Genomic DNA, 17387 nt, shown 5'->3' with positions numbered 1-17387 from the left:
TCACAGAGCGCTGCGGAGGGCTCCCGAAGGAGCCACGTGCTAAATCTCACTTAGAGCATCATTTGCATATGTAGGATCGGATGTATTTTTATTTCTTTTTCCACAACTTCTATTTCTGGGTGAAACAACTAATTTTATGTTTAGGATATAACAAAAGAAAATCCCAGCAGATTTATTATTTCTCAGATTTTCCCATTACGTTTTCATGGAAGCCAGTTTCCCCTGATGCCAGAGGAGGATCACAACAAGGAGTAGTCTTTCGGGGAGAAAGACAGAAGGAAGGCAGTCTCTTGAATACTTAAATCTAAGTCAGGACTGCTCCGGTCCTGCCACCAGCCACAGGCATCTGCCACCGCTCTTGGGCCAAAGAGCCAGTTTAGGGAGCTGATCCAGCTTAAAAAAAAACCCCAAGGAGTTGGCTCAAGGGAAGAGGTAGGACATGGAGGAGGGTGGGACTGCAGCCACTGCGAATTACATCAGCTTCAACTGCTGTGCAACCACACCCTGAGCGCTTGTGCTTATCTTTGAGCTGCTCAAATCCTCTCTTGAATGGCCACAAGAACAGGCAATGCCCTTTCTAAGAGGGCGCAGCGTGCGCAGCTGGGCAAGGGGAGGAATGTATGTGGGTTTTAGTCTGGAAACTGCTTCTTAGGGAAGAGATTTTGCAAAGCGCTGGATGCTCCCACGGTCTCTTGACTCCAGTGGCAAGGTCAAACTGGAGGGTAGTAACAACGAGCAGAGAGATCCGCTCCCGTTGTGTGTAACGCAGCTCTGCTCCTTCCTCAAATCTTCCAAGTTTCTTGTCCTGCAAGTGGTGGCACTTACTGCCTGTTTTGAGGTGACCCAGATGTATGCAGTGAGATGGAGGTCTTGCCAGTGCCACTGAGCGGTACCAGAAGTGACACCCCTTCGGAAGAGGGGAAAATGGGCCCGGTTGATTCGGTGCCAGGGGCGAGGTGACAGCGGTAAGAGCAGCCCTTCCTCGGTGTAGCTCAGCCCTGAGTTTGTTCAGCTCAACATTACCCCCTTGTGGGACATAGGTGGAAATTCAGACTACCACCGGTTCCCCGGGCAGGTAGGTGTCCTGTGGAAGTTTTGGCTGTAGCTTAGGGCGGTCTTGCAGGCAACAAATGCACACGTCCTTGAGATGATGCATAATGTCTGAGAGTATCCAGCTGCTTGTGACTGGGGTGTGACACCTTCCTAGACCCAAACAGCAGTTACGTGCTTGGAAAGTCCAACTTGCAAGGGAGGGAGTTTGTGTATTTTGCCGATAGAGAAAACTATGCAAAAGCTTTGACATTGTGAACAGACCTGTGTCTCCCTGCACGTTTGTCCTTTACTGAACACCCCAGCACGTTGAAAAGCAGTGGTTATCCCAGTAGTTTGCAAATTATGAACTCTTGTGAATGATGGAGTCTCTGTGAGCTGTTTTCATTGTGGGACTCCTTGGTAAGCTTGGAAAGAGAACTTAAATTTAGTTATTCAGGGATTTGTTATCATTGACATACAATAGGTAGACTGCCAAGCTGTGCTTTATAATGTAGTCTCATAAATGCTTTAAGTTGATATAAACTGGAGCTAATGCTAAAAGAAGCAACCCTGCGTAACCCAGGCCATTGATTTCCACCTTTGTCTTTCCCAGCTTTGTGCCTGCCAGAGCCAGGTAGTAAAGTAGTGGGGAAGGGACAGGAGTTCAGACCGACCTGCTATGGAAAAGGTCTGTTCCAGTTCAAACCAGCTGTCTGATTTGGCTCAATGTCTGTTCACCCTTAGCTGATACATCAGAGTACGGGGCCAGAGAGTGGAAACTGGCCGTGAATGGGGGATATGCAGGAGCTGCTGAAGGTTGGGTTGAGCCAGGGTGGGTTCCAGGTCAGGTTCAAGCCACACACAAAAAAGTCTTAGGGTTTTGGATCTTTTCAAGCAGGAGAGAGTCGACAAAGGGATTGAGACAGATGGCTCAAACCTGAGTGGAGTGAGTGCCAAATGTGCCTGGGATGATCTCAGCCGGCCCCCGGAGGATGACGAAGACAGCAGGAGCATTTGCATTGGGACCCAGCCACGGCGGCTCTCCGGGAAAGGTAAGAGGTCCTGGGCCGAGTTGCTACCATGGCCTTTCAGCTTCCTTTCTGATGGGTCTGGGTAGTGGGCTGAGTCATGCAGCATCTTGGGGTGCACAGCGAGCACCACATTTACTGGAAGGCTCAGTATGTCTCAGGGGAGCAAAATGAATTTTAGTGTGGCGTCTTTGAGGAAGGCAGGAGAGAGGAAAAGAGATCTTTGCATTGTTTTGTCTAAATGACAAAGAAACAAGTTTTGTTTCTTTCAGTTTTTAGGCTATTTCTAACTTAAGTCCGCAAAGTTTAACTGAGCACTGGGTGAAACCAGGACTGTAAACATCTGTAAGGTGAAGCAACTGGATTTTCCCAGGCTGCGCTTGCTTTTTGACATTGTCGCTTCTTGGGTGACAAGTTGGACTGACACTGCACATTGCTGCTGAACTCAAGTGATTCTTGCAAATACGGAACTCTGGAAAGAAGAAATAAAATACAGTGGAGTTCCCCTTGGCAGTGAGATGCCATCTCAGGGTACAGATGTCATAGCCTTACACATGCTTGAAATTATGCATGTTATCTTTCTAATGGGTGAAGTAATGTAAAATTTGAGGGCTTGAGACTTCCTGGAATGAACTATGGTTTCCACAGGAATGGTATCTTACTTGCTTTTAAGTTTATGGTAAAAAAAATATTTAAATGCATATAGGGCTTCTTCTGGCTTCTATGCAAATATTTTGAATTGCACTGGATCTAAAAAGGCTATTTTCCCTCAGCTCTGCAAATGAAAAGACCAAGACAGGTATACATGGTGGTACTTGTATATCTTTCAAATTATTTTGAAATCATTTGGATATTTTTTTCTCTACACGATTCCCACAATTCTCAGAAAAATATGAGAAAACTTCAAAGAAAGGCGGGAAAGCATCCTATTAAGTATTTGGCCACTAGACATTATAGGAAAATGAAAAAGTAAAAAGACTGCATCTGAACTGCATAATTTGCAGTTTATTTTCAAATGTGAGCTTGAGGATAAAGTTTGCCCTGCATAAAATTCCTTTCTTTTGTGAATCTTATTGTAAATTAACCAACAGATTTGCAAAGCCAATTGCAAAAACTCAGCGACCTCCTTGCACTTGTTTGGTAAAGGAACAAATTCCTGTTATGTCTAATGGGAAAAGTGACTTACAGTGCAAAGGCTGGAAGTGTGAGGAGGTTCTGTGAGAGCTGCAGAAACAGCAAACACCTCATTTATGAAAGGATACAAAACTACTCAGAATTTCCTCATCAGAAGGGCTCAGGCCCAAAGGTTCCAGCTCTCCTTGCCTGACATAACATCACAGCCCAAACCAAGAGAATTCAAGCTGACTTTATAAAGGGAAATAACTCCTAAGGTGCAGGAAGAGATTATAAAAATTTACCTTAGAAAGCTGACATCTCCTTCTGTCTGTGATGTTTCTGGGGACTCTAAATCACGTTTTAAAAAATTTTCTTTGCAGATACGGAGCAAATCAGGGAGACTTTGCGGAGAGGGCTTGAGATTAACAGCAAACCTGTTCTACCTCCAATAAATGCACAAAGACAGAACGGGTTGAACCATGACCGAGCACCGTAAGTTTCACCTTGCACACTCAGGTGGTGGGAGGGGGGAGCCTAAAGAGCTCAGTGTGGAAAACAAAGCTGGGTGGGAAAAGGCTTCACAAGGGGAGAGGAAAGCTAGCAGCACATACTTGGAAAGCGAGAGGACAGAGGTAGAAGAGTTATTGAGGTTGGGTTAATGGGGTAGTACTCAGGAGGGCAGACTTTTAGAGAGATTTTAGACAAACCTCGCTAATGCAGAGTGGCTCTGACTGTGTTCTGTAGGACCTGCTCCGCACAGTGTAGTGTTTGAAGTCAGACTGGACTGAGCCCTATAAAATGTACTGTGGGAAACAATGCTATGGTATCCAAAGAGCTAGGTGGCATAGATGAGCATTTGCTGATATTTTTGCCTGAGCTTTTTGTTTTCAAGCTCATAATTACAAACCTTTTGGTTAAAATGTTGATTTTTTTTTTTTTTTTTTTTTTTTGTAAAGTGACTTTGATCTTGCCTTGCTTAAGCAGGTAGGTACTGGCAGTAATTACATGCCAGTACCACCCTGGTCTCTAATAGTCTCTGTACTAACAGGTAATTTAAGCGGGACTAGGTGGGCCTGTAGATCTCTTCTCATTTGTAACTTTTGACTTCAGGGAATCTATAGGAAATTACCTGTGGTTTCAAGCCATCTGCAGTATCTGCACTTCTGCCTTTTTGGGTTTCTCTCCTTCCCCTCTTAGGCTTATTTCAGTTGCTAGTTAAATGTCTTCCTATCAATTTTAATGTTTTCATCTAAATGATACAGAAAGTCATGCATCTTTGCTGCAGTCTTTCATCTTGGTATTTCCTTTGGTTTCGCAGTCTCCAATGAACATTTGTTCTTCCTTCTTTCAAGAGTAATGATCATCATGAAATCAGCTCTTTCCTGTAGTGCCAGGCAGGGACAGCATCCTGCTCTGTTTCAATTCCTATTTCTTTGTTGATTCGAGTATTTCATGAGAAAAATATTCCTCATACTTGGTTAGGACTCTGATGTCCTTTCTTGTTGCGTTTTGTGGGTGACTTCTGATTTGCCTTACATATGAATGTTTCAGAGTTGCCTAATCCTTTGGGGGAAGTATTAAGTCAATTGCTCATGCTATGTACTAATAAGTAATAGGAGATATTGGTGCTTATAAAAAAAAAAATCTCAAGAGGCTTTATTATTGCTTTCGGAATAATCTTACTTTTGCTATATAGTAATTATACGGAGCCAGATTCTGTCCTGACTCAGATTTTGAGTAGTACTTCCCTGCCTGAAGGTTGGTCCCATTGGGCCAGTGGTTGGTCCCATTGGCCCCACTGAAAAAATAAAATGATAGGATCTGATTTGAACAAATCACACCCAGCCTTGGAAGGCCCAAAAGTATTGAGCAGGATTTCTCATAGATGCTGGACTCCTGCATGAATCTGCGTGCCCAGTAAAACCTCAGAGTCCGTAGTGGTTGAGGACGACCAGAAACATTTGGGGTGCGCATCAGGTCAGGGAGGCAGCTGATGGGTAAACCTTAATGCTGGGAGGCAGTTGTTGCTTAGATAAGAAAGCTTTGTGTTGTTCAGGGTAAGATAAACAGAGATACGCTCAAGACAGAGTGGTGAAAGGTTAGCAGAGGTCTAAGATGGAGCACACAAATATTTACTTGGGTTTTTAACTGTTCTGAGATGGAGAAGAAGGCAGGTCAAATTCAGAGCCTCGTATCCGTGACAGTGCTCTTTGTTGCAAATCTCTCTTACCTGTAGCAGCTGCCCACCCACCCTACCTGAAGCCTGAGCAGCAGGAATGGCTGGTTCCCAGTGTTTGCCTCCTAGAAGATCAATACATTTCTCTGAGGTCTATGGTTACTGCTGTGGAAACTGATAGCTAGCCCGTTTCTCCATAATAGCAATTCAGTTAAGGAACAAGAGCTATCAGCTGTGTGTCTTGCCAGCAGTTACTCTGGTGATAGTATCGGAAGGATAGAGGAGATTTCCTCAACTTAAACCAGCAGTGTGTCCTAATACTTTCTTCCTCCATCTTACTCACTACTTTGAGAGGAGTTTGGAAAAGGTCTTTTTCTGCTTGTGCAGTCGCTTCTCTTCTCCAATCCATGTAGCAGATACAATGGGACTTGTTCAATGCGTTGACCATACTGAGAGGAGTGGTTTGTGCTGGAAAGCAGTGCTTACTCACAACCTCTAACTAACTGGTACTTAAATCAGACTTAATGATTACCCTTAGTGTGGCTAAAACTTATCAGTCAACATATTTTCCAGCACAGTGTGGTATAGGTGAAGCAGAAGAGGAAGATCTTATTAGGTCTCAGCCTTTCTTAATACACTGTCTCAGCATGTCTTACGTGTTTGAGTGAAGTTGCTCAACGTACTATTAAGTACACGAGCACAATCTAGAGACTTGTCTCCAGCTGCTGCAGAGGAATGTAACTCAGGAGTTGAGCGTTTGCATGCACTAATAGATCTACATCCGCGTTCCCTACAGGTACCTGCAGTGGCAAAGGCTGAGACACAAAAGGCACAAAACCCAGTGCAGATACAGTCATTTCATGTAAGACTTACAAGGACCTGAGATGAAGGCCAGCTCTGTACATAGATCTAGTCCTTCTGGTGCGATCCTTGCTTGGGCCTGGTGGGGCTGGGACTCAGTTCTGTCCTTCACTGTAAATCTTGTGTAATCAAAGGCAAGTCATTTAGCTATTGAGCTTCAGTTCTGCATCTATAAAATGGGACTAATAACAATGTCATCTTCTTGAGGCACCACAAGGATAAATATGTTAATGATTACGAGGTGCTGGCTGATGGGAAGCAGGCTTGTGTGTAATCATATCCTGCACTGTACACACCAGATCACAAAATATCAAACCCGTGGTTCGTTGCAAGGGTCCTGTGAATAACTGGTGCATTAGAAGCTTCTTGGGAACTTGACAGAAACACTTCGTTGGGGCATGGCACATTGTTCCAAATCTACTTTCCATAGGGAGCACTGCAGAACCCTAGGCCATCAAATTTGCACCCAGCTGACATTAGAATGTTAAAGTCTGACACAGACTCTAATGGCTTCGTGCAGAAGAGGAATGTGCTGTTTATTTATCATAGATTTGCAGCCACCAACTGCTTTCCTAGTAGCTTTCTTCCCTTTCTTTTATGCTAACTCTACCACCCACACACAATCATCTATCAGGGTTTAAAGCAGACAACCTGTTCTGCATTCAGCATCACAAAATAGTATCAGAAACACTCAAACTTTCGAATATTTATTTGTATAAAACGTGGAGGATCCAGATTCCATACAGATCTCCCTGTCTTTGTGTAGTTAGTTTCCAGCGCTTATGCAAAAGCCTCATATTGTTTGGTTGCAGATAGGGCTTGATTCAGAGTTCTGGCTCCAGCAAAGCACATACTTACATGTTAAGCATGCATATTACCAGTTGTTCCCTGTCCCAGAGTCCTAAAAAAAAAAAGTTCCTTTGAGAAAAAGCTGGTTTCTGTCAAAACCCTGTTGGGCAGCTGTAGTACTTTGATTCATTAGTGTTATTACTGTAGACTGTGTAGCCCTTTTTCTCCTAAGGATATGAATAAAAGCACTCTTAATGCTTAAAACTGCATCGGACATCTGTTTCTCAAAATGACTGTTAGCTCAGTTATAAGCAGCCATTAAATCAGTTCGTATGCATTAAACAAAAGAACATGTAAATTAATCTTTGGAAACATGACTAATCATTTCGACCATAGGTAACATAATACTCTTGATTACTGCTTGGAAAAATGAGGCATGTATGAATACAAATGTACTTTACAGCGGCGCATTATTTATTTCTTAGGACCCATCAGCTTAGTAGGTGCTGCTCAAACAGACAGAAAGGCAAGGCTCCGGGTCTCCCAAACTGTGCAGATGCTCTCTTCGTGGATATGGGAAGCTCTTACCAGTGAGGAACGTTTAGCCGTCAAACTAAACACTGCTGTTTTAAGACCTCAGTGGGCTGGAAGCTCCAGATGTCAAAGATCAGTGACACTTGTGGATTCTTACTTCATTCGCTATTTAATTTCTTGATGTAATAAGTTCTGGGGCTGAGTCCTTAATTGTCCCTGGCAATTAGCTCTGTGCTCTCCTGTGAGGTAGGTGAGTAGTATCTCCACTTCACAGATGAGGACAGAGGAGTTAATTTGCCACAGTTGCAGTGAGAGCCAGGGTTGGGATAGGGGAATTCTTGACCTTTTCCACCCCTCAAGGGTCCCCTTGATCAGGCAGCGTTGCTGAAAGTGATGTTTTTCTGCCCCTTGGCTGACTCAGACTGTTCTACTGCTCCTGTGAGCTGAGGCATGCAGTAGAAACCTGGAACTAGCATGCTGCATTACTGCACACGTTGAGGCTAAAATTATCCGTAATTGCTACATTTCATTGTGCTGGGATTCAAGTAATGCCCACACACATCCCCAGTGTCTGAAGGTGAGGCTTGAGTGGTGGAAAAAGGTCTCCCAAGGTTGTGTTACTTTTAATAAGGCTTTTCCAGCATCTCTCTACAGTTTATTGCTCTCCCCCTTCTCAAGAAGGATACGGCAGTGTGGTTCAACATGCCCTATTCCTTCCCATTTTTCTGTCTGGGGTTTCCCAGATAACTATGAGTGCACTGGTCCCCTCATGCACAGCGGTCATTTGTCCAGGGACCCACAATGGATGCCCCAGAGATCTCAAATCCCATCTGCATTCAATTGCCAGGCAGAAAGACAGGTTGAGTCTAGGGAAACCTGAACATATGGTAGCTCTGTGCCCGTGTGCTAATTCCATCCAGCCCTGAATGGTTTCCAGCTGTGCAGGGAAATGAAGGCAGGTTCCTGGCAAACAGAGCAGGGAACAACCCTCCGGCAGGTGGGGCTGGCAGGACTGTCCTGGCTGTGACCTTCTGCTGCACTGCACTCTGAGCATCTCGGGCTGTTGTCCTTCCCTTGTGGGGAGAGGGAGGAGTTGTATCACTCCAGAAGCGACACCCCAGAACCCCAGACTGTCACACGCTGTACTTGGTTTGGAGCTCATGAGTAACTTGCAGGACTGGAGTCCACTGCCCATGCTGTTCCTCCGACTTGGTAAATAGGGCATGCCGACGTCTCCTTTCAGTGAGTAGCATTGGGTTAATGCCCAATAACAAGCTCCATCTGAGCAGCATTTCTGAGGAAGCTCTGATGGTAATACCAAGATGTAGGATTTGCTTCGAGGAGAGTCTGCACTTCACTTCTCCCAGTTGCACTGGTTTTGATTGCTGCTTTCCTTGGGCGGAGGGGAGCTGTTGTCTGTGTAGCTGGTTTCCTGTCTTCAGTTCTTGGAGGCAAACTTTTACATAAAGGGGAGCATTTCAGCCTTCTCTGAAACTGTCTAGTTCTGGCTAGACTTTCTGATTCTGCAACCGCTAAGCACTAAGTTTCCAATCCAGTCCTGCTTATTTAGGCATGCTCTCTCATCCAGACGCCATTCAGTGGTGTCTTGCTTGAGTAAGGAATGCTGAAGGGGGGAGGCAATACACTTTAGGGAGTGTCTCTCAGTGTGAGGCTGAGTGCTGGGTGACAAGCCTGCGAACTAGAAAAGCAAATGTCTGGAAAACCAGTGTCAGTAGAAGTGCAGAGTGGTCACTGTGCTAATAACTTGCACTTCTACATAGCTTTCCCCATCTAAGAATCCAAAAGTGCTTTGCAAACATTGACTTAATCCTTGCAACACCCCTACGTGGAAAAATGTCTCAGTTTTACAGACGGGGAACCTGAAGCATAAAAAGACTTGTTTGACTTCACCCATGAGTCTGCAGGGTGCCAGTGGCACAGCCTAAATCTCTCGGTCCCAGTTCAGCTGCAGGTCTGGAACAGTCTGGCCCCTGCAAGCACTGACAGTAGTTATTATGCAGCTTTCCAAAGGGATGTGTGAGTGGCAAGAAGATTGTTGCTACTGGCATTGTCCTTGGAGTCCTTCCGTGCCAGGAAGCGCACACAGAACATCTTCACCGTCCGGTTTAACCAGGATGATGAGCACCCAGGTCTAAGGGCTCAAGCCAGCCTTGTCTCACTGTGACCACAGCAGGAGCTGTGTAACCGTGTCCTCCCTGTTTCCACACTTGCCTCTGTGCGTCTGTGACGTGTCCCGTAACTCTGTGTGCCAAGATGCTTAGGGCTCTTTCCCACAACTGCTGGTTTGCCCTTCAGGGGAAACTGTGGGAAAGACACTGGAAGACTGCTGGCACTTAAGTGATCTTTGACCATATCTTCATTAGGGAGTGAGGAGGTTTGAAATAGCCAGGGAATAGTTGGGAAGGGAAGAAAGGGAAAAAAGAAAAAAAGAGGTCCAGCCTTTCTCCCCAGCTGTGTAAGCTTGCACTAAATGGTTTGCATTTGGGACCTCATGGTGCTGCATTTTGTTGTACCAAGGGAGTAAGGAGCAGTGACTGTAACTCAGGTTAGTGGTGCTGTGGGCACCCACTCCTACAAAGAGCCCCTGCCGTGGCCAGCTTCCAGCAGCGTGTCCTTTCTGACTTTTGGTACCTGGGAGGGTAACTTGGAAATGCAGTGAAATTATGTTCCATGTCAGCAACAGAGCTTGGAAGGGAACCGAGACCTCCTTCCGTGACAGATCCATGAGATCAGGCGCTCTGATCATAAAGCAAAACGCAAATGCAAGAATAAATAAACCTTTCTTAATCCGATCAACCTGGTTATTCTTGAATCCCATAAAATAACTGCCAGTGGGGTTGCTTGAGATTGCCATAAACATGACTTATAAGGAGGGGACATCTAAACTTTGCGCAACCCAGTGATTGCATTGGCCATTTTCCAGGATCCCCACGGGCTGCTGCTAATTGGCATAAAATTAAGCAGGTTGCAGCCACCCTCATCTTTAACACAAAGAGAGGGCCCCCGGGAGGCTGCAGGTTCCAGCGTGTGGCTGCCCACATCATGAAGGAGCACAGCACGCCGGGACTTGTAGTCTCCTCGGGCCCTTTCTCCCTGTTGACAGAAGTCTGGGGAAGCTGCAGGCCACATGGGACCCCTTTGCAATGGTTTGACCACCCACTCTCAGAAAAAAAAAACAAAAAAAAAAAAACCGAAAAGCAAAACAAACCCCAGATATGGCTTTGGTTAAGTTCATGGACTGTTAATCAGTATTCACAAGATTTAAAAATAAAAAAAAACAACAAACATCATTTCCTCTGTCTATTCTCCGCCCAGAAGCAGACTACTGGTAGAAACCAAAACTGGAAAAAATGGTTGAAAGTCAGCTAAAGTCACCTTGGTAACTGCAGCAATACACTTGCCCAGAACCGGAGACATCAAACCCAACTACAAACAGCTTTAAAGAAACAAAAAGAATGTAATCATCTAAAGAATTAATCTGACAACTGCCCACGTTTACACCTCCCACAAGCTCCCAATCAGAGGGAAATGCGCTTTAATCTCCTCCAACTCCCCTCCAGTTTCACAAAACACGAGATGTGCAGTCCTTAAACTGGGGCATTTCCGGCATGCTGCTTCCATTTAAATCTGCTGCCTTTCCGAATGCAGCAGCCCTGGCTTTTGCAGACTTGTTTTTTCTGGACACTGAGAAACATGAAAATTTTTTTTTGTGTGGGTTGGATGAAGTATTAAATCTGGAATAGACAAAGTTTGCAACATTTTACGTGATAGTCAGCTCGATCTTAGTCATAACAAATAAAACTCCACTGGCTTTTGCTGCTGATTTATTTGGTGATGGGGTGGAGGAAGCAAAGGCTTACGGGTAACTGACAGTCATAAAACCAGAGATGTTAGTGTTAGAAAGCAAACTTTTTCTGCATTTTCTTCTGAGGCTGAAAACTACAAGCTGTGGATGGCAGCGTGTGTTACGACATGAACTTTTTATTAATAACAACCTAGAAGTCCTGCTGACCCTTCATCTGGGCCATCACCCTTTGGAAGGGTCAGCACAAGGGTTTCCATTCCCAAAGGGAGAATTTTAATGGGTCTTGCTGAGTCCCTGTGTCATGCGACATGTTCCAAAGTCTGAAAGTGATGGCACCGTGTCCTTGTGTTAGGCACAGTCCACACCATGTCCAGAAGTGCCCGCTACACAAAACTCTGGCTTAGAAAGGTATAGCTTAGAGAGAAGGTTATTTGGTTTCTGCTATTGGTGTTTTGCCCTTAACTTTAAATAGCTGGAATTGTGTGAGCTCCACTAAAGTGAAACAAGAAACACAGGGACCGTGACTATTTTGGAAAAGTTTTGTGGAAAGGATTAATAATTTCATGTCATTCAAAGTATTAACTACCATTTTGCTTCACTCCTTCACCTTTTTGACAGAAGGGCTGGTTACTTATTAATGTGAAGTCATAATTATTGACAGCCTTAAAGTCATGACAGTTCCGTTTGATAGTTATACATTAGTCAACATCTTCTCTTGAGCGTGTAATGACAAACAGCATTTGCTGGTTTTAATAAGACTTAGAAGGCTTTGCCCCTTGCCTCCAGAATACTGTCGTCATTCCTATTATTGCATTAACATCCGGAGGCTCTTTCCCCTCAGGACCGCAGCCCCATTGTGCTAGCAGCTGTACTGGCTAAGCGTGGTGGAAACCTAAAAACCCACCTTCGGCTTGGGGGGTTTGGAGCCCAGGGGTACGGGGAACTGTCCTGCGGCTGTCTGTCCTTCCGAAGCATGAACCTACAGCAGCGATTGCCTGTGTTATGGGACGTGCCCGGCGCACTTAGGCAGTCCAGGTGAGAAGGGCACAGTCTCTTGTCTGTAGCAATAATACTGCTGTAGAGCTCCTGATCTGCTCCGGGCTACGTAAACTCTCGAACTGCACTTAACGAGTGCAAGCTTATGGCCTGCTCGAAAATCATGCGTTGCTAATGGCTGACCCTTTTGGTAGGGATTGATAAATGAATGATTGGAAGCGGTAGACCACAGGCTGACTTTCCCACAGCTCACTGTGTATATAAGATCTGATAAGGAAGTTGAGGCAAAGCTTAGCTTAAGGTCAACTGATCATTAATCAAATGGAACTGCACTTCTCAGGTAATCAGCCTGCAAAACGCTGGCCCACTCCACTCTTTGAAGACCCCACCTACAAAGAGCTGTAAAATGTTTGCTGAAGTAGATTAAACACAGCTTTAAGTGCCACCTATAGACTACAAAGCATGTTGTGTCTTTGCTTCAGGGTTAACCCACCAGACTGACACTCTGCTGACTGTCAGTCCATCAGCCCACCCGGTGCATAAGCTGTATCCTGACCTACTGTGTCCTTGCTGGGTCCATTACTGCTTTTGTGTGTTGCTAAGGCAGAACACGGGGCGCGCTGTACGCTTTTTATCTTGCAGGGAGCTGAGCTGCTCTGACTTTTTTTTCCTGCATCTCTGACCTGGCCATGCAGAGTATTTGCAGGAAGGCGCTGTGAGATGTCGAAGTTTAGCTTGTATCCTCATTTCAGAGTGGGCAGCTCAGCAGCCTGGGTGAAAGGCTCACCTGGGACTAGGTGACCTGGCAGGAGCAATAGGTTGATCTGCTTTGGAAGCCACACTGAACTGTATTACTATGTGTGTGGTGGATGGGAGTAATTTTGGGACAGCACCCAAACATAAAATCAAGTAGATGTGTGATCTAAGTCAGCTCGTGAGGGTCAAGCTGTTTCTTTACAATCATTTCCAGATGCATGTTAAAGGTGGCTCCGCTTGGGTAGAGGAAGGATCCAGGCTTGTTTTAACAGTGTTCCCAAATGGAGCCACAGCTCGATAGCCTTGTTTGGCTTTTGGTCTGTCTGGCACAATGGAACCACATTGCAATGGGGCATCTCTCATTTCCCTCCTTCTTTCACTGTCCCCCTCCTGTGGTGATTCTGTACTATAGAAACTATCTTAAAAAAGTCTTACCTCTGTTAAGTTCATGTGGAATGCCACGTGACAAAAATATAAATCGCGTATCAGACACATCACATCAGTCCATGTCATCTGCAAAAATCATAACCCCCCTGTCCTTCCTTCTTTGTTCTGGACTATCAAGTAAGGGATCACACTGATGCTCTTTGAACATATAAAATGTTTATGGTCAAGTATTTTGAGATATACTGGTTTGATTATCCAGAGGATTCTGTCTGGCAAAGTTCCTAATCATATAACAACATAACCTTTAGTCGTAGCTTCACAATACGCTGGTCTTAGAATCATAGAATCATAGAATCATAGAATCATAGGGTTGGAAGGGACCTCTGGAGATCATCTAGTCCAACCCCCCTGTCAGCGCAGGGTCACCTAGAGAAATGAATGTAGAGAATTTCTTGCAGAAATGAATGAATAAGAAAGCAAAGCTGCAGTGTTTTAAAGCAGCCCGACTTACAAGGGAAAACAATCTGCCGGTGTCCTGCTCATCACATGTAGAGTCCATCTTTTTGGCTGTTGCACTTCATACTTGTGGGAGCAGAGGGTTCTCAAAACCTGGTAATTCTTCCAAGCCATTTCATAGTGGTTTGGGGGTTTGGAGAGTGTAGTTTTGCTGCAGTTCTTTCCAGAAATTTTATTTCTTGTATGCTGTCAAGGGATGCACCGTGTGTGTGCACCAATTCAGATCCTAGGTCGTCAGATCAACGTGAAGATCTGCGTGCTGGGACTGGTAGTCTGAGGGAAGCTGTGTCTGTGTACGGGAGATGAAAACTCAGATGTGTCTTTGTAACAGTGTGCTCCTGTGTCCTGCAGTATTTGCACAATCGCTCTGAAATGCAGCAGAAATAGCACACAGCACTGGGATCATAAATATATGTGTTTTGTCTCTTCTCTTAGAAGCCGTAAGGACAGTTTAGAAAGCGAGAGCTCAGCAGCTATCATTCCTCATGAGCTAATCCGCACGAGACAGCTGGAGAGCGTACACCTTAAATTTAACCAGGAGTCCGGAGCTCTCATTCCCCTCTGTCTAAGGTGAGTGAAGCCATCCTCCTCCTCAGCTTGTGCTAACACGCCGCTTTTGCCTTGTGGCATTGTTTCACCATACAGACATGCATGCAATGGGTCTTTAAAGGCCAGAGCTGAGATATTTTGCCAAAACACATTAGAAACAGATGATTCTTTGCATGTGTGTTCATCGTGGTAAGATTGTTTCTCATTCTTTTTATGTCCTCCAGTGTATTTTGAGTGCTGAAACGGGACAGGGTTAGTATAGGGGTTTTTTTATTAGTCTGATGCTGGCAACTTGGTGAAAAAGAAGGGATGTCTTAACATATTCTGTCAAAGAAATCCCTTAAGTGGTTAATTCTGGCTTATGGACTCAGATACAAGTGGTTGTGCAAAGCCTGTTTGCAATCAGTTTATGCATGCAAGTGTGTGTTTTAGACAAATTATGTCACTCACATGACTGAAGGAACAAAACATTATGTGTGTACTCTACACATTGTCTTTTGAAGGTTCAAGCTGTACATACCATCGTAAGTGACTTTTCTAGGTTTCCACATTTTCAATCAGCACTATTTTTAAAAATACCTCTGGCAAATGTAGTCCTTAACATAAAGATGAACTGTGGGGTAGAGACAAATGATCGCAGGTGATTGAGTTATTTTAGCTTAATGAGTTATGTATCCGTGGTATCAGAGTTAGCATCAGCAGGTGCACACTCACCTGTGCCTATTGAGAAGCTTATTTTATTTTACATCACAAATACATGAGCAGTCTGTCCTGATCAGTTACCGCAGCTCAGCTGACCAGCAGTAACTAACTCATCAAGCACCTATGGCTCTGTTAGGTGCTATATATTTTACCTGAAGTTTTCCCCCTTGCATGTTGGAAGCCACGCATGCATGTCACATATGCTCTGAGCCTAAATACCAGAGCCATGATTTTCCCTGTAGATAGCACTGAATAAAAAAAAAGGGAAGTGATACCATAGATGGTCACATATGTGTATTTTCTAGGCATTTGCCTAAGTAATATGGGTTACGTTTGTCAAGCACCAGGGCAATGGATTACTAGGTATTGTCACGGTAAGTAAGTTTGGCCCCACCGATGAGCCTGCTTAGAAATGTGTCTTCATATTCCCCCATGATATGGAGTCTGGATTCTCTTCTGCAGTCTTCGTCTTACTGAAGGACTGGCAGTTCCCTGTCCTTACACGCATCGGCATCTCATCACGGGGATAGGCATGCAGTGGGACTTAAATGAATTCTAGTTCTGTAACAAGGCCCTGAGATTAAGGGGGGAGATAAAGGGGGGTGTCCTGCCTCAGAAGGAGGCTTGTGACCTGCTTTGTAGAGCAAATCATTCATATATTCCTGAAAAAATAATAGTTGCTGCCTTCAAAATTGTTTCCCGAGTTGATGGCAGAAGCTATAGTGATACATCTTCATTATTCTGTCGAATGCTGCTCACACCCTCTCGGTTCACGCACATATGTTTTATTCCCCAGGGGAAGGCTCTTACATGGACGGCACTTTACATATAAAAGTATTACAGGGGACACAGCAATCACGTTTGTATCAACGGGAGTAGAAGGAGCCTTTGCTACAGAAGAGCACCCCTATGCAGCACACGGACCTTGGTTACAAGTGAGAGAGCCTCCTTCCTTTTGTCTCCCCTTTCCTCCTTTACTGTGTCCTAAAACCAATTCTGCTAAGGGCTTATGTGGTTTAAAAGTGGAACAAACATGTATTTTCTACTGCAACATCTCTCGTAGCTCTTGCATAATATATTCAGTATTTATGGGCTCAAAAAATAAGGATGAACTGTTACTATTTATATTAATGGAACTCAAATTGATAAGCAGTGGCTGGAAAGTTCAAAAATCATCTGTGAATACAGCAGTGTCCATTTCCTGGAGTCAGCGAACACTTTACAGGCTGTATTTACTCTTGATTTCTTCCAGAAAGGAATTTGGGGAGGCAGAGTGGAATGACCTAAACAAGAATGGAGCCAGGGCGGAAGAGCTAGAAAGCTGTGGGACAGCAATCCTACAGAGCCAAGATCTCAGTTTTACATCATCCCTAACAGGAGAGCAGCACAGAGAGCACAGCTTCTTTCAGTTTTAGCTCTTTCCTATTGATTCTTTGACAAAAACTCGTGGTTGCTTGAAGCACCCACACATGTTCTGCACCCAGATTTTTTCTGTATCACAGATTTTCCTTGGAAACTCCCCATCTGTTTGGTGTTGAGGGTCAGCCCTACAGAGCAGTGATGCACTAATGATTTGATGGCGTAGCGCTATTCTAACCTTGAATTTCTTCATGGTTATAAACATATTGCGAAAAGAAAAAAGCTTTGGGGAATGTGTTTATACAGACAAGCCCATCTCTGAGGGACTATATGCATGCAGTACGTCTCTGCCTTCACTGTTACTGTGGCATTCCTGCCTCCCCTTCTGTTTCTAAGGCAGGGGGTTGTTTTAGCATTGCAGTGTTGCAGTTAACCTTCCAGTGACTTGTTTTCAAGGCATTCCACTGCCCGTATTCATACGTCTGGAGGACATCATACCTTGAAATCTGTATGGCTTGTGAAGGAGCTGATCTTGGCTAGAATCATCTTGTGTGTAGGGATTTTCAAAGAGCTTGCGTGCTTTGGTTGTACTGACTGGAAAGCGCAACAGTCCTGTAATGATTAACAGCGAACGGTCAGGTTTAAGGGTGGGTCATTTGCTGTTGGTTCCTGTGCTTGCCAACGCATGATACACAGGATCTTGTGACTGTGTTAACTCCAAACATAAGAGTGTTTGTTTGCATTTACATCACATCTCGAA

General features: G+C 44.6%; 1 protein-coding gene across 2 annotated transcripts in view; it reads left to right on the top strand.

The window, feature by feature from the left end:
* The window catches only part of SUFU (SUFU negative regulator of hedgehog signaling), a 99866-nt gene that overhangs the window by 60121 nt on the left and 22358 nt on the right, over positions 1 to 17387 (top strand). Inside the window, exons 7-10 of one of the 2 annotated variants that reach the window (XM_063338219.1) lie at positions 1928 to 2084; positions 3557 to 3668; positions 14453 to 14587; positions 16065 to 16203. In XM_063338219.1, coding sequence (XP_063194289.1) covers positions 1928 to 2084; positions 3557 to 3668; positions 14453 to 14587; positions 16065 to 16203 — 543 coding nt within the window. The remainder of the gene's footprint in view (positions 1 to 1927; positions 2085 to 3556; positions 3669 to 14452; positions 14588 to 16064; positions 16204 to 17387) is intronic. The other variant, XM_063338220.1, reaches the window with a different exon arrangement.

The sequence above is a fragment of the Chroicocephalus ridibundus genome, chromosome 6, assembly GCF_963924245.1.
Source record: "Chroicocephalus ridibundus chromosome 6, bChrRid1.1, whole genome shotgun sequence".
Taxonomy (NCBI): domain Eukaryota; kingdom Metazoa; phylum Chordata; class Aves; order Charadriiformes; family Laridae; genus Chroicocephalus; species Chroicocephalus ridibundus.
Note: the sequence above shows the minus strand (reverse complement) of the source record. Positions and strands in the feature narration are given on the sequence as shown.